Source organism: Entelurus aequoreus, linkage group LG27 (assembly GCF_033978785.1).
Source record: "Entelurus aequoreus isolate RoL-2023_Sb linkage group LG27, RoL_Eaeq_v1.1, whole genome shotgun sequence".
NCBI classification, from domain to species: Eukaryota; Metazoa; Chordata; class Actinopteri; order Syngnathiformes; family Syngnathidae; genus Entelurus; species Entelurus aequoreus.
This window is the reverse complement of record NC_084757.1, coordinates 32,155,627-32,178,363: the sequence shown is the minus strand read 5'-3', so window position 1 is coordinate 32,178,363 and position 22,737 is coordinate 32,155,627. Positions and strand designations below refer to the sequence as shown.

Here is a 22,737-nt window from a genome sequence, read left to right as displayed (position 1 = left end):
AGCATTCTTTTTTGAACGGTTAGTATGCTAGCTTTTTTAAAAAAATTTTTAGCTAATTTTGCTTATATTTTTTGTTACTTGATGCTATCTGGCGTTAGCATTTTAATACTAACTAGCTACCTTTTTTGCTAACTTAGCAGGTATACACCTCAGTCACATTGTGGTACTTGATGCATGCTAACATTAGCAGGCTAGCATTTAAAAAAAATTCAGGTACACACATCCAAGCAAAATATTTTGGTACTTGACGCATGTCAGAGTTACATTTTATCATGCTAACATTAGCATGCTAGATTTTTTTAGTCAATAATGCCAACTGTAAGCTTCTTTTTTAACCTGTTAGCATAGAACTGTTAGTATGCTAGCTTTCATTTATTTATTTTTTTTAGCTCATTTTGCTTATATTTTCTGTTACTTGATGCTATCTGGCGTTAGTTGTTGTTGTTTGTTTTTTTTGTTGTTGTTTTTTTTTTGTTTGTTTGCTCCATGCTTTTTTAACCTATAAAGCATTTTGGTGCAATCTAAAAAGTTGTTGAAAAGGCTCCTGTGATAGTGTTTACTCCCACGGCTCCTCTGTACTCAGCCATTTGTTCGTATAGTTGCATATGTTTTGATTTGATTTGGACGGATCCGTTGGAAACGGACTACTCAGGAAGACCCAGGTCCAGTACCAGTGTATGTAAGGGTGAAAGGGTAAAGGGAAGACCATTACCTATGGCCAGCGTCATGACCTTCAGCTTGTTGCGCACCAGCTTCACCACCGTGCTCTTCTGCAGCGGCGTGGAGCGGCAGCAGAGCACCGAGCGGCAGCTCCGCGCCACCGCCAGGAACTTGTCCTCCAGGCTCTTGTCCAGGGCGTAGGCCAAGGTGCGGCCGTCGATCACCAGGCCCAGGCGGTGCGCGGCGACGGGCGCGGCGTGGGACGCGGAGGGCGGCGAGGGGCGGATCTCAAAGGCGGGGGAGTTGGCGGCGAGGAACTTGTCCTGGATGTAGTGTAAACTCTCCTCCAGCAGTGAGGAGCACGCCTCCTGGTGCGGAGACAGGCGCTTCATGACAAAGTGGACTAGAGACTGGAATAAACATCTGAATAAATAGCTGAGCTAGGAACTTTGTCTGGACCGTGTGGAATCTCACAAGCACATTAACCAGATGACTATGTCCTCATTTCACCACTTTTACGCCTCAAGTCAACAATACGCCCTTTTACACCGCAGGAACTTAAATAAAGTTCCCTCCGTGTTTCCACCAAAAACCCCCCGGGTAGATTTAGTTCTTTAGGAACCTTTCCGAGTTCCTCCGAGCTCGGTGGGACTTTTCAAAGAGACCACACTGCAAAAAGTCAGTGTTCAAAAACAAGAAAAATTAAAGCTGCAAGCAGCATTGGTCGGGTCCGCATTTTGGCAGGTGCTAGTCCTAATTAGATCGCAATTTCCGCCAGTCCTGATGTGTGTAAAAGGTTTGGTGAGTTTTGAAGTATTTTAAGGGGGTCAAATTACAGCGCAAAGAGGCACAAATGAGTGTTTTTATGAAACTTTTGTTTTGAAGGGGTGATTGCCAACTTCCTGTTGATTTTTGCTGAAGGATGTCAGTGTATGAAATGTAGCTCTAAGTCAGACCTACATAGAGGTTTTTGTTGCATGTCTCTACGATATTCGTACGGGGAGTTAGAGGAAGTTGTGTCTGTGTTTTTTTCCTAGGTGCTGCGGCACAGTGGTTCTTTTCTTTGAAGGCTCGTAAAATCAAAACCGTAGCACTTATTACAACGCTTTCGCCAACTTTTAATCAGAAGGTTTCAATCTCTCTTCTGTAGAAGTTTGAAGCCGAAACGACAAACGCGCTTGGAGGAGATAATGTTTGATGTTTGGTGACCGCTTTTTAAAAAAAAATTCTTTTGAAGTGGGGATATCAAACTTCCTGTTGATTTTTGCTGAAGGATTTCAATCTATGAAATGTAGGTCTAAGTGAGACCTACGTAGAGGTTTTTCTTTCATGTCTCTAAAACGTTCCTACCGGAAGTTACAAGCAGTTTTGTCTGTGTTTTCCTCTGAGAAGCAGTTTTTGTCTCTGTTTTATTCAAAAATTGCGCTAGAGCGCAATTTTAGATCGCAATTTCCACCAGTCCCAATGTGTGTAAAAATTTTGATGAGTTTTGAAGTATTTTAAGGGGGTCAAATTACAGCTCAAAGAGGCAAAAATTAGTGTTTTTAGTCATTTTTTGTGTTGAAGGGGAAATTGCCAACTTCCTGTTGGTTTTTGCCCGAGGATGTGACATTATGGATTGTAGGTCTAAGTGAGACCTACGTACAGGTTTTTGTTTCATGTCTCTACGACCTTTTTAGTGGGAGTTACAGGCAGTTTGTTTTTTTTTTTCCTAGGGGGCACTAGAGCGCAATTTAGATTTTTGGGGTTTGGTTTTTTTTACTAAAGTGTGCTGTCCCAGTTTTTCTATGTGTGTATAAAATTTGGTGAGTTTTGAAGCATGTTAAGGGGGGCAATGTAGTGCACAAAGCTGCGGAATAATAATCAACCTTACAATTTCAATAGGTTCCTTTGTACCTGTACAAAGGACTCCCTGTGGGAGTCCTTTGTACAGGTACATGCGGACCCTAATTAAAGCTGCAAGCAGCGTTGGACGGGTCCGCTTTTTGGCAGGTGCTAGTCCTAGGTGTCCCAATACTTTTGTCCAGTGGTAGTCCTGAGTGAGACCTACATAGAGGTTTTTGTTTCGTGTCTCTACGATATTGGTACTGGGAGTTAGAGGAAGTTGTGTCTGAGTTCACATTGTCATTATTATAGGCTATTGTGTGTATTGAGGACAAAGAAGGAGTAATCGCATTTTCGTTGTCATTTTTGGCACCGGAGCAGCATCAGTGCTGCGGGTCTTTGAAGGCTCGTAAAATCAAAACGGTAGCACTAATCACAACTCTTTCGTCAACTTTTAATCAGAAGGGTTCAATCTCTCTCCTGTAGCAGTTTGAAGCCGAAACGACAAACGGGCTCAGAGGAGATAACGTTTGATGTTTGGTGACCGTTTGTAACAAAAATTTTGTTTTGAAGGAGGAATAGCAAACTTCCTGTTGATTTTCGCTGAAAGGTGTCAATCTATGAAATGTAGGTCTATATATATATATATATATATATATATACATATATATATATATATACACTACCGTTCAAAAGTTTGGGGTCACCCAAACAATTTTGTGGTATAGCCTTCATTTCTAAGAACAAGAATAGACTGTCGAGTTTCAGATGAAAGTTCTCTTTTTCTGGCCATTTTGAGCGTTTAATTGACCCCACAAATGTGATGCTCCAGAAACTCAATCTGCTCAAAGGAAGGTCAGTTTTGTAGCTTCTGTAACGAGCTAAACTGTTTTCAGATGTGTGAACATGATTGCACAAGGGTTTTCTAATCATCAATTAGCCTTCTGAGCCAATGAGCAAACACATTGTACCATTAGAACACTGGAGTGATAGTTGCTGGAAATGGGCCTCTATACACCTATGTAGATATTGCACCAAAAACCAGACATTTACAGCTAGAATAGTCATTTACCACATTAGCAATGTATAGAGTGTATTTCTTTAAAGTTAAGACTAGTTTAAAGTTATCTTCATTGAAAAGTACAGTGCTTTTCCTTCAAAAATAAGGACATTTCAATGTGACCCCAAACTTTTGAACGGTAGTGTGTATATATATATATATATATATATATATATATATATATATATATATATATATATATATATATATATATATATATATATATATATATATATATATATACATACATATATATATATATATATACACACATGTATATATATATATATATATATATATATATATATATATATATATATATATATATATATATACTGTATATATGTATATACATATATATATATATATACATATATATATATATATATATATGTATATATATATATGCATATATATATTCCTCGCACACTAATTGACTGAAAGAGCACGCACTTGACGCGATGATGTCATGTTATCGATGGAAAAATGCATTTTTAAACCATATGATTTGCCTGAGCGGCTAGTAAACCCCGAGAGTAACAAGCGCTTGCCTTGTTGCCTTTCCGTTAAGAACAATAAACTAGTTTTTAGTGTAAGTTTGCTGGTTCCAAGAAATGTAATGCCTATTGCATATCATTATGTCAAGATAATGGCACTAGCATTTACTTCATTTAAGAATATTTTTCAACATATTGAGAAAAAAGGTTTTCATATTTTTTTTTTCTATCAAGAAAAGTGCACTTGTTATTAGTGAGAATATACTTATTTTAAGGTATTTTGGGTTCATTGAGGTTAGCTAATTTGACTTGTTTTGGAAAGTCTTGACAAGCCAAATTTTCTTGTTCTATTGGCAGATAATTTTCCTTAGTTGAAGTAAAATACCCCTCTTTTTTTTTTTTTTTTCTTGTTTTTGAACACTGACTTTTTGCAGTGTGATCAGTGGAACTATCTTTCAGCCGTAGGCTTTAAACTATATGCAGTTTATTGTTGTTTATTATTTTTACAAACTTCATTTCGATACGCAAAGTTCCGAGAAGTGGACGGACTCTTTTAAATGTATTTACGGAGGGACTCGAAACGACGACCTCAGCTGCTTACTACTCAGACTTTGTTGGAGAAATGTGAAAAAAATTAGGCAGTAAACGAGTGGAAGGAAGATAAACAACATCAAATACTAACTATTAACTTTATTACATGTTGTAAAAGTAGTCAGTGACACTTCATTTGTGGAGTTATTAGCCTCAACCCCAGTGAACTGAATGCTAATGCTAACAAGCTAACGCTAAAGCCCATGTGTTTTTGTGCTGTCAGCGTGAGATAAACACTAACATTTATTATTGATATATTGTTATTTACAGATAAACACTGACATTAAGTATTTATATATTGTTATTTACAGATAAACACTGACATTTACTATTTATATAATGTTATTTACAGATAAACACTGACATGTATTATTTATATATTTTTATTTACAGATAAACACCGACATGTATTATTTATATATTGTTATTTACAGATAAACACTGACATTTATTATTTATATATGGTTATTTACAGATAAACACTGACATGTATTATTTATATATTGTTATTTACAGATAAACACCGACATTTATTATCTATATATTATAATTTACAGATAAACACTGACATTTATTATTGATATATTATTATTTACAGATAAACACTGTCATTTATTATTTATATATTGTTATTTACAGATAAACACTGACATTTATTATTTATATGTTATTTACAGATAAACACTGACATTTATTATTTATATGTTATTTACAGATAAACACTGACATTTAATATACATATTTTTATTAACAGATAAACACTGACATGTATTAACTATATGTTGTTATTTACAGATAAACACTGACCTTTATTATTGATATATTGTTATTTACAGATAAACACTGACATGTATTACCTATATATTGTTATTTACAGATAAACACTGACCTTTATTATTTATATATGGTTATTTACAGATAAACACTGACATGTATTATTTATATATTGTTATTTACAGATAAACACCGACATTTATTATCTATATATTATAATTTACAGATAAACACTGACATTTATTATTGATATATTATTATTTACAGATAAACACTGTCATTTATTATTTATATATTGTTATTTACAGATAAACACTGACATTTATTATTTATATGTTATTTACAGATAAACACTGACATTTATTATTTATATGTTATTTACAGATAAACACTGACATTTAATATACATATTTTTATTAACAGATAAACACTGACATGTATTAACTATATGTTGTTATTTACAGATAAACACTGACCTTTATTATTGATATATTGTTATTTACAGATAAACACTGACATGTATTACCTATATATTGTTATTTACAGATAAACACTGACCTTTATTATTGATATATTGTTATTTACAGCTTAACACTGACATGTATTACCTATATATTGTTATTTACAGATAAACACTGACCTTTATTATTGATATATTTTTATTTACAGATAAACACTGTCCTTTATTATTGTTTTATTATCTACAGATAAACACTGACATTTATTATTGATATATTGTTATTTACAGATAAACACTGACATTTGTTTATATATTGTTATTTACAGATAAACACTGACATTTATTATTTATATGTTATTAAAAGATACACACTGACATTTAATATTCATATTTTTATTAACAAATAAACACGGACATGTATTATTTATATATTGTTATTTACAGATGAACACTGTCCTTCATTGTTGATTTATTATTTACTGATAAACACTTAACTTTACTATCTATATATTGTTATTTACAGATAAACACTGACATGTATTAATTATTTATTGCTATTTACAGATAAACACTGACATTTATTATTGATATATTGTTATTTACAGATAAACACTGACATTTGTTTATATATTGTTATTTACAGATAAACACTGACATTTATTATTTATATGTTGTTATTTACAGATAAATATTGACATTTATTATTTATATATGGTTATTTACAGATAAACACTGACATGTATTATTTATATACTATTATTTACTGATAAATATTGACATTTGTTATTTATATATTGTTATTTACAGATAAACACTGACATGTATTATTTATATACTATTATTTACTGATAAATATTGACATTTGTTATTTATATATTGTTATTTACAGATAAACACTGACATGTATTATTTATATATTATTATTCACAGATAAACACTGACATTTATTATTTCTATGTTGTTATTTACAGATACATATTGACATTAATTATTGATATATTGTTATTTACAGATAAACACTGACATGTATTATTGATATATTATTATTTACAGATAAACATTGACATGTATTATTGATATATTATTATTTACAGATAAACATTGACATGTATTATTGATATATTATTATTTACAGATAAACATTGACATGTATTATTGATATATTATTATTTACAGATGAACACTGACATTTATTATTTCTATGTTGTTATTTACAGATAAATATTGACATTAATTATTGATATATTGTTATTTACAGATAAACACTGACATGTATTATTGATATATTATTATTTACAGATAAACACTGACATTTATTATTTCTATGTTGTTATTTACAGATAAATATTGACATTAATTATTGATATATTGTTATTTACAGATAAACACTGACATTAATTATTGATATATTATTATTTACAGATAAACATTGACATGTATTATTGATATATTATTATTTACAGATAAACACTGACATGTATTATTGATATATTATTATTTACAGATAAACATTGACATGTATTATTGATATATTATTATTTACAGATAAACACTGACATGTATTATTGATATATTATTATTTACAGATAAACATTGACATGTATTATTGATATATTATTATTTACAGATAAACATTGACATGTATTATTGATATATTATTATTTACAGATAAACATTGACATGTATTATTGATATATTATTATTTACAGATAAACACTGACATGTATTATTGATATATTATTATTTACAGATAAACATTGACATGTATTATTGATATATTATTATTTACAGATAAACATTGACATGTATTATTGATATATTATTATTTACAGATAAACATTGACATGTATTATTGATATATTATTATTTACAGATAAACATTGACATGTATTATTATCTCACCATAGAATCAGCATTCAGAGTCAAGATCTCCTCCTCGGGGTCCAGCAGCTTGCAGGCGTACGCGATGTTGACCGCCGTTTCCTGTTTGTCGCCCGTCAGCACCCAGATCTGCAGGCCGGCCTTCCGCAGAGCGGCGATGGTTTCGGGAACGCCGTCCTGCAGACGATCCTCGATACCCGTGGCACCTGTGGGCGACCGACGTTACCACACCCTTCACTTAAGAGTGTTTCGGGATAAGAGCATTCTCTAAGCTAGGGGGTCATGTTATGATTTCCTTCCTACATTTAAAACACTTCCTTGTGGTCTACATAACATGTAATGCTGGTTTGCTCAAAATGTTGCATAGATTAAGTGTATTCATTTTTTGGGCGCTCTTATTTGCGTGCTGTGGTATTAGCGGTCTTGCCCTGCATCATTTACAGGCCACATTGGTTTGACTACGCTCCTTTTAGAAAAAAATCCATAAACTGATTTTTTCCTCTTTTACCTACAATTTCTTCATTTGGACTTTCTCTTCTCACTCCATGCAAAGAATCAAACAAACTTGATAGTGATACTGTCACCTGATTGGCTGCTCGGTTACCAGAGAGCGAGTGCCTTTCTTCATGCAACCAACCTTTGATTCCATACTTACCACTTTCAAAAATGACCAAATGTTATATCAAACATATTTTTTATTGATATCAGTAACGTGTCTACTGCGGTGTACAAAACACAAAACCAGTGAAGTTGTCACGTTGTGTAAATGGTGAATAAAAACATAATACAATGATTAGCAAATCCTTTTCAACTTATATTCAATTGAATAGACTGCAAAGGCAAGTAACTTAATGTTCACACTGAGAAACTTGTTTTTTTTTGCAAATAATCATTAACTTAGAATTTAATGGCAGCAACACATTGCAAAAAAGTTGTCACGGGCATTTTTACCACTGTGTTACATGGCCTTTCCTTTTAACAACACTCAGTAAACGTTTGGGAACTGAGGAAACCCAATTTTTGAAGCTTTTCAGGCTTCATAATGCACCACACATTTTCAATGGGAGACAGGTCTGGACTACAGGCAGGCCAGTCTAGTACCCGCACTCTTTTACTATGAAGCCACGCTGTTGTAGCACGTGCGGAATATGGCTTGACATTGTCTTGCTGAAATAAGCAGGGGCGTCCATGGTAACGTTGCTTGGATGGCAACATATGTTGCTCCAAAACCTGTATGTACCTTTCAGCATTAATGGCGCCTTCACAGATGTGTAAGTTACCCATGTCTTGGGCACTAATACACCCCCATACCATCACACATGCTGGCTTTTCAACTTTGCGCCTATAACGTTCCAGATGGTTCTTTTCCTCTTTGGTCCGGAGGAAACGACGTCCACAGTTTCCCAAAACAATTTGAAATGTGGACTCGTCAGACTACAGAACACTTTTCCACTTTGTATCAGTCCATCTTAGATGAGCTCGGGCCCAGCGAAGGCGGCGGCGTTTCTGGGTGTTGTTGATAAATGGCTTTCGCTTTGCATAGGAGAGTTTTAACTTGCACTTAAAGATGTGGCGACAAACTAGTTACTGACAGTAGTTTTCTGGAGTATTCTTGAGCCCATGTGGTGATATCCTTTACACACTGATGTCGCTTTTTGATGCAGTACTGCCTGAGGGATCGAAGGTCACAGGCATTCAATGTTGGTTATCCGGCTTGCCGCTTACGTGCAGTGATTTCTCCAGATTCTCTGAACCTTTTCATGATATTACGGAGCGTAGATGGTGAAATCCCTAAATTCCTTGCTTGTTGAGAAATGTTGTTTGCTCATCCTTGTTTGTGAATGACCGAGCATTTCATGGAAGCTGCTTTTATACCCAATCATGGCACCCACCTGTTCCCAATTAGCCTGTTCACCCGTGGGATGTTCCAAATAAGTGTTTTGATGAGCATTCCTCAACTTTCTCAGTCTTTTTTGCCACTTGTGCCAAACATGTTGCAGGCATCAAATTCCAAATGAGTTTACCAGTGTGAACATTAAATATCTTGTCTTTGCAGTCTATTCAATTGAATATAAATTGCAAATCATTGTATAATGTTTTTATTCACGATTTACACAACGTGCCAACTTCACCGGTTTTGGGTTTTGTATATTGATATCGTTTTATTGCCCGGCCCTAGACAAGAGTACAGAAAATTGGTAGCGTTGAGTACTGGTATAGACTCCCAGGTTCAGATGTGAAAGGTATGTCCCTAAAACCGCTATGTTGAGGGTAGGAATGGGACAATGTACATTGTTGACTTACCCAGGAGCTGGAGGTTGGTCTCCAGGCGCGATGCCGACTCAAACAGCAGCTCCTCCCGTCCCTGGATGGCCGTCTCCGCCTCTAGGTGGCGCTGCAGCCAGCAGGCGTACTCCTCCTTTGTGAGGACCTGGCGTGGACACACGGAACAGACCGAGGGAAGAATCTGTGCAAATGAGTCCAAAGCGGGCAAAGACGGCGGTCTAACGGCGGCACTCTGCCCGTGGCTTTCTCGCACGGGCGCCAATCCAGCGTGAGGGGGGGGGAAAGTAGCACACAGATTGCAGCTGAGTCACGGAGAACTGGCGCTTCCCCGTGCCGTCGTCTGCTCCCAAGTCAGGCGGGCCAGACGGACGGGAAAGTCTTCCCACGCTGCTTCGTTACCTTTTTAGCGATGCAGAGCGTGCGGAGGCCGTCTGCGGCGTACACGTTCAGGTAGTTCTGGGTCCTGTAAATGATCTTCTTCTGACGCTTTCCTTTGGAGTCGCCTTGGGAAAACAAGAGGAGGACAACTGTGAGGAGGGTTGTTGAACATGGCTGCTGCATGAGCGCTCCACGAGTCCGATCCCAATAAGTATTGTGTCCGGGCCTGCATGACACCTACACCAGCCAAATAGCGGGTGTGCCGAGCTGTGACGTACTAACAGCTTGCCGACGCCCCCATGATGCGCTGAATGAAGGCAAATAACACAAAGCTGTTAACTATCTGAAAATGCGCGAGTGTTATCCTTAAAGGCCTACTGAAAGCCACTACTACCGACCACGCAGTCTGATAGTTTATATATCAATGATGAAATCTTAACATTATAACACATGCCAATACGGCCGGGTTAACTTATAAAGGGACATTTTAAATTTGCCGCTAAACTTCCGGTTCGAAACGCCTCTGAGGATGACGTATGCGCGTGACGTAGACCGGCGAACACGGGTATGCCTTCCACATTGAAGCCAATACGAAAAAGCTCTGTTTTCATTTCATAATTCCACAGTATTCTGGACATCTGTGTTCGTGAATCTGTTGCAATCATGTTCATTGCATTATGGAGAAGGAAGCTGAGCAAGCAAAGAAGAAAGTTGTCGGTGCGAAACGGACGTATTTTTCGAACGTAGTCAGCAACAACAGTACACAGCCGGCGCGTCTTTGTTTACATTCCGGAAAGATGCAGTCAAGATGGAAGAACTCGGATAACAGAGACTCTAACCAGGAGGACTTTTGACTTCGATACACAGACGCCTGTAGAGAACTGGGACAACACAGACTCTTACCAGGATTACTTTGATTTGGATGACAAAGACGCAGACGTGCTTCTGTGAGTATGCAGCTTTGGCTTCTAAACATTTGATCGCTTGACCGTATGTGCGCAACTTTTTTTTGCGTATGTACGTAACTTTTCTAAAATATATAATTATTATTATAATATTATGAACCTTGGGTTAGGTGAACGGTCTTTTGGGCTGAGTGATTGTGTGTGTTGATCAGGTGTTTGAATTGTATTGGCGTGTTCTATGGAGCTAGGAGCTAGCAGAGGAGCTAGGAGCTAGCGTAACAAACACGCAGGTGTTTTTATGCAGGATTAATTTGTGGCATATTAAATATAAGCCTGGTTGTGTTGTGGCTAATAGAGTATATATATGTCTTGTGTTTATTTACTGTTGTAGTCATTCCCAGCTGAATATCAGGTCACCCCCGGCTCTCACAGCATCTTCCCTATCTGAATAGCTTCAACTCCCCACTAGTCCTTCACTTGCACTTTACTCATCCACAAATCTTTCATCCTCGCTCAAATTAATGGGGAAATTGTCGCTTTCTCGGTCCGAATCTCTCTCACTTCATGTGGCCATCATTGTAAACAATAGGGAACTTTGCGTATATGTTCAACTGACTACGTCACGCTACTTCCGGTAGGTGCAAGCCTTTTTTTTATCAGATACCAAAAGTTGCAATCTTTATCGTCGTTGTTCTATACTAAATCCTTTCAGCAAAAATATGGCAATATCGCGAAATGATCAAGTATGACACATAGAATAGATCTGCTATCCCCGTTTAAATAAAAAAAATTCATTTCAGTAGGCCTTTAATACTGTCTACCAAGTCTTTCCCATTCGTTCATTTATTTGTGGTGGCCGTTGTTGGTAATATTTTATTTATTCATTTAGTCACTCATCCGTACAAGTTTAAAAAGCTCACATGCTAATTTTCGAACCTTTATTCTCTATGGTTGCCAAGGCCGTGCGATAAAAAAATATCAATATGCATCGCAATATAAACGCGATCAATAACAATAACAAATTAGTTAGAGAATAAGTAGAGATGTCCGATAATAGCTATGTACAGCCCTTACCTTTGGGCTGGTACCGAGGGCGACTGTGTTGACCAGTTTGACGCGTGTAAATGATAGAATGTCCAGTACTGTAGAACTGTGTTTGGATATGCCAATCCGTTTATTCCAGCTATCTAAATTAAATCAAATGTAGGTTAAATAACAAAGTATGCTGACCTTGAATGGCACATTGTCACGGCACGATACAACACGATACCACATGACACGTCACGACACAAACACGAACACGAACACGACCACGGTCGAAAACAGTTTGTCCTCCAATCGCCCTGCCCATGCTCACACCTGTGCCCAACTTATGGAGGCTACCATGGTAACTGCACCATAACAACAGTCCCCTCCCTGTCAACACTTCCTGGTTCTTAACAGGAAGTGGGCGGAGCAATCTGCCGAAAAGGAAATTAAACATGCTGAACCCAACAATCAATTTAGAGAAAATAAAATAAAAACAATATAAACAAATAAGGAATTTTGGCTCCAACAAGCTTTTTTGCCGATATCCGATATTGTCCAACTCTTAATTACCGATTCTGATATCAACCGATACCAATATATACAGTTGTGGAATGAACACATTATTATGCCTAATTTTGTTGTGATGCCCCGCTGGATGCATTAAACCAGGGGTCACCAACGCGGTGCCCGCGGGCACCAGGTAGCCCGTAAGGACCAGATGAGTAGCCCACTGGCCTGTTCTAAAAATAGCTAAAATAGCAGCACTTACCAGTGAGCTGCCTCTATTTTTGAAATTGTATTTATTTACTAGCAAGCTGGTCTCGCTTTGCTCGACATTTTTAATTCTAAGAGAGACAAAACTCAAATACAATTTGAAAATCCAAGAAAATATTTTAAAGACTTGGTCTTCACTTGTTTAAATACATTCATAAATTTTTTTACTTTGCTTCTTATAACTTTCAGAAAGACTTTTTTAGAGAAAAAATACTACCTTAAAAATGATTTTAGGATTTTTAAACACATATACCTTTTTACCTTTTAAATTCCTTCCTCTTCTTTCCTGACAATTTAAATCAATGTTCAAGTAAATTATTTTTTTTTATTGTAAAGAATAATACATTAATTTTAATTTAATTATTCATTTTAGCTTCAGTTTTTTCGACGAAGAATATTTGTGAAATATTTCTTCAAACTTATTATGATTAAAATTCAAAAAAATGATTCTGGCAAATCTAGAAAATCTGTAGAATCCAAATTTAAATCTTATTTCAAAGTCTTTTGAATTTCTTTTAAAATTTTTGTTCTGGAAAATCTTGAAGAAATAATGATTTGTCTTTGTTAGAAATGTAACTTGGTCCAATTTGTTATACATTCTAACTAAGTGTAGATTGGATTTTAACATGTCATCAAAATTCTAAAATTAATCTTAATCAGGAAAAATTATTCCATAAATTATTTTTTTAAATTTTTCAAAAAAGGTTCGAATTAGCTAGTTTTTTTCTTCTTTTTTTCGGTTGAATTTTGAATTTTAAAAAGTCGAAATTGAAGATAAACTATGTTTCAAAATGTAATTGTCATTTTTTTCGTATTTTCTCTTCTTTTAAACCGTTCAATTAAGTGTAAATATCATTCATTATTAATAATAAAATAAAGTTAAAGGTAAATTGAGCAAATTGGCTATTTCTGGCAATTTATTTAAGTGTGTATCAAACTGGTAGCCCTTCGCATTAATCACTACCCAAGAAGTAGCTCTTGGTTTCAAAAAGGTTGGTGACCCCTGCATTAAACAATGTAACAAGGTTTTCCAAAATAAATCAACTGAAGTTATGGAAAAAAATGCCAACATGGCACTGCCATATTTATTATTGAAGTCACAAAGTGCATTATTGTTTTTAAAATGCCTCAAAACAGCAGCTTGGAATTTGGGACACGCTCTCCCTGAGAGAGCATGAGGAGGTTGAGGTGGGTGGGATTAGGGGGGGGCGGGGGTATTGGGGGGTGTATATTGTAGCTTCCCGGAAGAGTTAGTGCTGCAAGGGGTTCTGGTTATTTGTTCTGTTGTGTTACGCTGCGGATGTTCTCCCGAAATGTCTTTGTCATTCTTGTTTGGTGTGGGTTCACAGTGTGGCGCATATTTGTAACAGTGTTAAAGTTGTTTATACGTCCACCCTCAGTGTGACCTGTATGGCTGTTGACCAAGTATGCATTGCATTCACTTGTGTGTGTGAAAAGCCGTAGATATCATGTGGCTGTGGACAGGCACACAAAGGCAGTGCCTTTAAGGTTTATTGGTGCTCTGTACTTCTCCCTACGTCCGTGTACACAGCGGCGTTTTAAAAAGTTATAAATATATTTTTTTTAAACCGATACCGATAATTTCCGATATTACATTTTAAAGCATTTATCGGCCGATATATCAGCAGTCCGATATTATCGGACATCCCTAATAATACGTTTTGGCTTCTATGGCGTAAGACAGCGGAAGTTGCAAACAAAGCAAGGTTGGTTGCATGAAATGATTGACATATTTAGGGCTCCAGTTACTTCACATTAAATCTTCCACTTTTCTGGGGGGGAAACATGGCATATTTTGTGTTAGTGTTGAGTAATACAAAAATAAAACAATAATATGACTTATTTTTAACACCTTTATGACAGACCATTCCTGTTCCCTAAAGGTTTTATACATATAGGTTAAAAACACTATATTGCCAAAAGTACTTGGCCACCCATCCAAATGATGAGAATGAGGTGTCCTAAAAACTTGGCCCTGTGTATAAAATCAAGCACTCAGGCATGGAGACTGTTTCTACAAACATTTGTGAAAGAATGGGCGGCTCTCAGTGATTTCCAGCGTGGAACTGTCATAGGATGCCACCTGTGCGACAAATCCAGTCGTGAAATTTCCTCGCACCTAAATATTCCAAAGTCAACTTTATTGTAAGAAAAGTGAAGAGTTTGGGAACAACAGCAACTCAGCCACCAAGTGGTAGGCCACGTAAACTGACAGAGAGAGGTCAGCATAGTGCAAAGACTTTCTGCACAGTCAGTTGCTACAGAGCTCCAAACTTCATGTGACCTTCCAATTAGCCCACGTACAGTACGCAGAGAGCTTCATGGAACGGGTTTCCATGGCTGAGCAGCTGCATCCAAGCCATACATCACCAAGTCCAATGCAAAGCGTGGGATGCAGTGGTGTAAAGCACGTCGCCACTGGACTACTGATGAATCACGCTTTTCCATCTGGCAATATGATGAACCGATCTGGGTTTGGAGGTTGCCAGGAGAACGCTACATTTTGGACTGCATTGTGCCGAGTGTGAAATTTGGTGGAGGAAGAATTATGGTGTGGGGTTGGTTTTTCAGGAGTCGGGCTTGGCCCCTTAGTTCCAGTGAAAGGAACTTTGAATGCTCCAGGATACCAAAACATTTTGGAGAATTCCATGGGATGGCACTTCAAGTTCATATGTGAGTAAAAGGCAGGTGGCCAAATACTTTTGGCAACATAGTGGATCACATGACATCACATGGACAAAGATAACACCTTCAGAAGGAAAGTTCTGTGGTCAGATGAAACACAAATGGAGCTGTTTGGCCACAATACCCAGCAATATGTTTGGAGGAGAAAAGGTGAGGCCTTTAATCCCAGGAACACCATCCCTACCGTCAAGCATGGTGGTGGTAGTATTATGCTCTGGGCCTGTTTTGCTGCCAATGGAACTGGTGCTTTACAGAGAGTAAATGGGACAATGAAAAAGGAAGATTACCTCCAAATTCTTCAGGACAACCTAAAATCACCAGCCCGGAGGTTGGGTCTTGGGCGCAGTTGGGTGTTCCAACAGGACAATGACCCCCAAACACATGTCAAAAGTGGTAAAGGAATGGCTAAATCAGGCTAGAATGAAGGTTTTGGAATGGCCTTCCCAAAGTCCTGACTTAAACGTGTGGACAATGCTGAAGAAACAAGTCCATGTCAGAAAACCAACAAATTTAGCTGAACTGCACCAATTTTGTCAAGAGGAGTGGTCAAAATTTCAAGCAGAAGCTTGTGGATGGCTACCAAAAGCGCCTTATTGCAGTGAAACTTGCCAAGGGACATGTAAGCAAATATTAACATTGCTGTATGTATACTTTTGACCCAGCACATTTGCTCACATTTTCAGTAGACCCATAATAAATTCATAAAAGAAGCAAACTTCATGAATGTTTTTAGTGACCAACAAGTATGTGCTCCAATCACTCTATCACAAAAAAATAAGGGTTGTAGAAATGATTGGAAATGTTCTTTACAAGTGTATGTAAACTTTTGACCACAACTGTATATGTATATATAGAGTGGATATAAAGTAGTGAAACAAAAATGAATATTATCAACAACAGTATTAATATTAGTTACCATTTCAACATAGCCGTGATTAAAAATCCCTCATTGACATTATCATTAGACATATAGTTTAAGACATGCGATGCAAGTGTAAGCCACTGTGACACTATTGTTCTTCTTTTTTTTAATTAATGTTTGTAATGTTAATATCAATGAGGGATTTTTAATCACTGCTATGTTGAAATTGTTACTAATATTGATACTGTTGTTGATAATATTCATTTTTGTCTCACTACTTTTAGATTGTTCCGTGTCATGTTTGTGTGTCCTCAATTGCTCTGTTTATTGCTATTCTGAATGTTGCTGGGTCGGGTTTGGTTTTGAAATTGTATTGCATTATTATGGTATTGCTGTGTATTGTTTTCATTTAAAAATAAAAAAAATAAAAATCGGTTTTGAATCGAATCGTGACCCCAAGAATCGATTTTGAATCGAATCGTGGGACACCCAAAGATTCACAGCCCTAATACATACATACATACATACATACACATCTATCTATCTCTCATCTATATACTGTATCTCTATATATATATATATATATATATATATATATATATATATATATATATATATATATATATATATATATATATATTTTTTTTTATAATGTCCTGCCCAGCTTCTCGGGCAAATCATATAGTTGATGTAGATGCCCATATCGGCTGTTCAGATTTACTTTACAAAAGAGAAGTGTAGGATACTTCTCTTGTTGCCTTACTTGTATTTTGACTTTATTAAATGTATTTATATTATCATTTGGTGCAGCCGGGCCGGAGCAGGAGGGGATAGAAAGAGAGAAAAAGGAAGACAGAGGGGGGAATTGTGGGGACAAGAGGGGGATTAGACAGAGAGACAAAAACAACAACAGCAAACACAACAACAACAACAACAGCAAATACGACATGTACAAATATGATGGTAAAAGTAATAGCAAATAAGCAGTTAGCGAAAATTTTAAAAAAAATACAGAAATGACAATGAGCATTATTACACTAAAAATGGAGCAATATGAATACCAATAGAAATAGTGCTATTGATAATAAACAATACCAGTACTTTACCTTTATTATCAACAATACAATTGTTCAAATGCAACAATACATATACGTAATGATAACTTGAGATACGAAAGAATGCAGAAAAATGGAGGGGAAGAAAGAGAAGCAACCTTAACCTTGTAGATTGTTATAGTAACAATAGGTTAAGCTTTGTCAGTGTGCCATGTGTTATACCCAGTTTACCCTAGGGCAACAACGTTAATATATGTTTGATGAAACGTGATTATGTGCATGAGTGTATGCATGCATATGTACTTGTATATGTACAGTGTGTGGATATGTATGTTTGTACAGTGAATGTATATGTACATGTATGTGTATATGTGTGTTTGTACAGTGAATGTATATGTATAGTATGTGTATATGTGTGTTTGTACAGTGAATGTATATGTACATGTATGTGTATATGTGTGTTTGTACAGTGAATGTATATGTACAGTATATGTATGTGTGTGTTTGTACAGTGAATGTATATGTATAGTATGTGTATATGTGTTTGTACAGTGAATGTATATGTATAGTATGTGTATATGTGTTTGTACAGTGAATGTATATGTATAGTATGTGTATATGTGTGTTTGTACAGTGAATGTATATGTATAGAATGTGTATGTGTGTGTTTGTACAGTGAATGTATATGTACAGTATGTGTATACAGTATGTGTGTTTGAACAGTGAATGTATATGTACAGTATGTGTAAATGTGTGTTTGTACAGTGAATGTATATGTACAGTATATGTATGTGTGTGTTTGTACAGTGAATTTATGTGTAGTATGTGTATGTGTGTGTTTGTACAGTGAATGTATATGTACAGTATGTGTATATGTATGTTTTTACAGTGAATGTATACGTACAGTATGTGTATACAGTATGTTTGTATAATGAATGTGCGTATGGATGTACGAACTTTGAGTGTGTAAATATGTACTGTATTTATTTGTATATGTATGTGGGAGCGTAGGTATCTATGTATGTCTGTATGTATGTGTGTGAGTATATGTGAATTTGCATGTACAATACATTTGACTCCCAGTGTGTGCGGGAGCCAGAGTACGGCCCCAGCCTCCCCGAGAACCCATCCCACAAACAGTAGGTGTGGTGCCCAGGGAACCAGGGGCCACCGCCCCCACGCAGCCAAGCCGGACAGCGACAGGAACCCCAGAGCCTGGCCCATCGTGCCGCCCACAAGGGCCAGCAGCAGGCCGCAGACAGACGCACCCGGCAGAGGACAAGGCACGAGAAAAACAGGGGGAAGCCAGACCCCAAGCCAGCGAGAGACCACACCCCACACGGACAGAAAGGCGGGACGCCCCGCCCGAGGGGCCCGGACACCCCCCGCAACCGGACGGGAAGACCGCCCCCGCCCCACCGGCAACAGGGCCCCCACGAGCCCCCCCCCCACCCCCCACCCCCGGAGAGCGCGGCGAGGCCAGCCCACGGCCACCCCACCCAAGCCAGCCGCCACAGGACCACCCAGCACAGGGCCACAGGAACCACCCACCCCACCCGCAGGGACCCCAACGATGGAGATGGAACAACCAGCAACCGCCCCGCCGAGTCCCCCCCCTGAGGTAGGGGAATAAATAAATAAAATAAATAAATACATAATAATAATAATAATAATAATAATAATAATAATAATAATAATATTAATAAAATATTTTTTTTTTAAAAAGGGGGAAAAAATAAATAAATAAATAATTAAATCTATTTATAAAAAAAATAAATAAATAAATAAAAAAAGAATTAAAAGAAGATCACAGACATGCTGACACACAAGGTCGCTACCCCAACAACTGGCCGACTCGCAGCACCTCGGAATACCCTGCAGCACCAAGCCACCACAGTAGACGCAGGGACCAGACCCAGCAGGCCCCAACCAAGACGGGCACCCGGAAGGGATGGACGGCGGGACCCAGGAGCTCCAGACACGCAGTCCGGATGCAGTAGCCTGAGGCGCCGACCCCCACCCGACAGGCAGGCCCAGAACGTACCCCCAGAAATATACATACATATATATATACATACACATAAACATAAACACACACATGTACACATACACACACATACACATGCATACACATATATATACATACATACATACATACATACACACACACACATACACATACATATACACAGTTTGTCAGCCCCGACAACCACCACGCGCGCGCGCTGCCACCAGTCACAACATCAGCCACCCCCCTGCACCAGACCCAGCAGCCACGGGCGCCCACACCACAAACAAACGGCAGCAGAAACAGCAGCCACAACACCCACAGACAGCCAGCACCACCCAATCAAATCAAAGCGATCAAAAAAAAAAACCGCGACCGGCAACCACACGCCAACAGGATCACAGATACCAGCCAGCGCCAGCCCGCCAGCAAGCCCAAACGCCAACACGCAAACAAGAGACACCCCCCCCCCCCGCCAAAAGACCCCACCACCCCAACCCAAACCCGCACAAACACACCACCGCCCAAACAACCGAGACACAGTATCCAGACCAGACACGGGCGCCGCGCCGCCACCACATCAAGTCGCCAACAGAGACCCCACAGCGCAAGGTCGGGCCACACGGGCACGGACCCCACCCAACAGGAAGCGAGACCCGCGTGACGCCACACACAAATAAATAATAAGATTAAACAAAAATAACAATAATTTAAAAAAAAAAAAAAAAAAAATATATATATATATAATTATATATATATATATATATAATTATATATATAATTATATATATATATATATATATATATATATATATATATATATATATATATATATATATATATATATATATATATATATATATATATATATAATTATATATATATATATATATATATATATAATTATATATATACATATATATTTTGAAAATGAAAAATATCGAAATGGCCCTTGCATGCATGATTTTTCAGTGTGCGGCACTCAGTGGAAAAAGTTTGGACACCGGGTCAGCTTGGTACCGCCCCCCTGGTTAGGCCGCCAACCACGAACTTGCCGCCACAAATAAATTGCCGTTGTGTGGTAAACACCGCAACACCTCCATTTAGTGTAGCCATCAATCTACTGTATATGGTACAGTATATCAAAACAAATGACCTCTAAAGGTCCCTAATTAGCATCAGGTCAAATAAATGTTGCTTCTCAGCTGTTGTTGTGAAAATGATGCGTGTTAGCTTCTCGCCAATTATTGCCTGCTTCCAATTGGCAGCAGCCCTCTTTGTCCAGGGATAATGACATCATTCCTGTGATCAGTTCCAGATTTATATGACTTGTTGCACGTTGTGAATGCAGCCATTCATGGACGGCCGCCTCGCAGGTCTCAGTGACTGCCGAGCGCCCGGCGGTGATACAAAAGCAGCCAGTAGTCCGCGGGGACACACCCTGGCGCCTGCTGAAGCCTCCGGGCCGGGACGGGGTGGAGTGACGGTACAGTCGCTGGGGGTTGTGTTTCCGTGGAAAACCAAGAAAATGAGGCGGATCACAAACTTCCTCGACAGAAAGTTTTAACACCAACAACTAGGCTGCTCCTCCATGACTCTGTACATGTTATTACAGGACACGGCACTACAGCTTTACAACATATAACTGTTAGCCTGCCAAACTTTTAAGCTAATTTGACACTTTTTGTTGTTGTTGATTTTGCAGTCGTACAATAATAATAATAATAATAATAATAATAATAGATTTTATTTGTAAAAAGCACTTTACATTGAGTAAACAACCTCAAAGTGCTACATTGTATTACAAAATAAATAAATAAATAAAAAGATAATACAAATAAATAAAAATAAAAACTAGGACAGCCAAATAGTTAGAACTAGTATGCATATATCTAAAAAAAGGCTTTTTTAAAAAGAAGGGTTTTTAAGCCTTTTTTAAAAGCATCCACAGTCTGTGGTGCCCTCAGGTGGTCAGGGAGAGCGTTCCGCAGACTGGGAGCGGCGGAGCTACTGTTCGTAGCTTTGTCCTCGGAGGTTGGAGGAGGTTGGCCTGTCCGGAGCGGAGGTGTCATGTGGAGGATTTGGGGGTGAGTAGTTCTTGGAGGTAGAGGGGGGCATTTCCATGGAGGCACTGGTATAACTTAGAGCAGGGTGCCCAATCTTTCCCACTGAGGGCCACAGATTAACAATTCAAATGATGCGGGGGCCATTTTGTTAGTTTTCCTTCAAAACCAGTACAATTTATTTCTTTAAAGAACTACTTTTGGTAGAAATTTCACGTGAATTCCCAAAGTCCTGACTTAAAACGTGTGGACAATGCTGAAGAAACAAGTCCATGTCAGAAAACCAACACATTTAGCTGAACTGCACCAATTTTGTCAAGAGGAGTGGTTAAAAATTCAAGCAGAAGCTTGTGGATGGCTACCAAAAGCGCCTTATTGCAGTGAAACCTGCCAAGGGACATGTAAGCAAATATTAACATTGCTGTATGTATACTTTTGACCCAGCACATTTGCTCACATTTTCAGTAGACCCATAATAAATTCATAAAAGAACCAAACTTCATGAATGTTTTTTGTGACCAACAAGTTTGTGCTCCAATCACTACATCACAAAAAAATAAAATACGAGTTGTAGAAATCATTGGAAACTCAAGACAGCCATGACATTATGTTCTTTACAAGTGTATGTCAACTTTGGACCACGACTGTATACATACACATACATACATACATACATACATACATTATATATATATATATATGCGCTGTACATATACACATGCATATATATATATATATATATATATATATATATATATATATATATATATATATATATATATATATATATATATATATATATATATATATATATATATATACACACATATATATATACATATAAATATATATATATATATATATATATGCATGTGTATGTGTATCAATGTGTGTGTACATAGTATATTAATATGATGGACATAT

The 22,737-nt window shown here is 37.3% G+C and overlaps 1 protein-coding gene across 1 annotated transcript in view; it reads right to left on the bottom strand.

The window, feature by feature from the left end:
- Positions 1-22,737, bottom strand: part of atp10a (ATPase phospholipid transporting 10A) — a 142,890-nt gene that overhangs the window by 46,460 nt on the left and 73,693 nt on the right. The window contains exons 11-14 of the mRNA XM_062039313.1: positions 10,433-10,536; positions 10,052-10,178; positions 7,769-7,953; positions 713-1,028 (exon numbers count right to left, since the gene is read on the bottom strand). Of these exons, the coding sequence (XP_061895297.1) occupies positions 713-1,028; positions 7,769-7,953; positions 10,052-10,178; positions 10,433-10,536 (732 nt within the window). The remainder of the gene's footprint in view (positions 1-712; positions 1,029-7,768; positions 7,954-10,051; positions 10,179-10,432; positions 10,537-22,737) is intronic.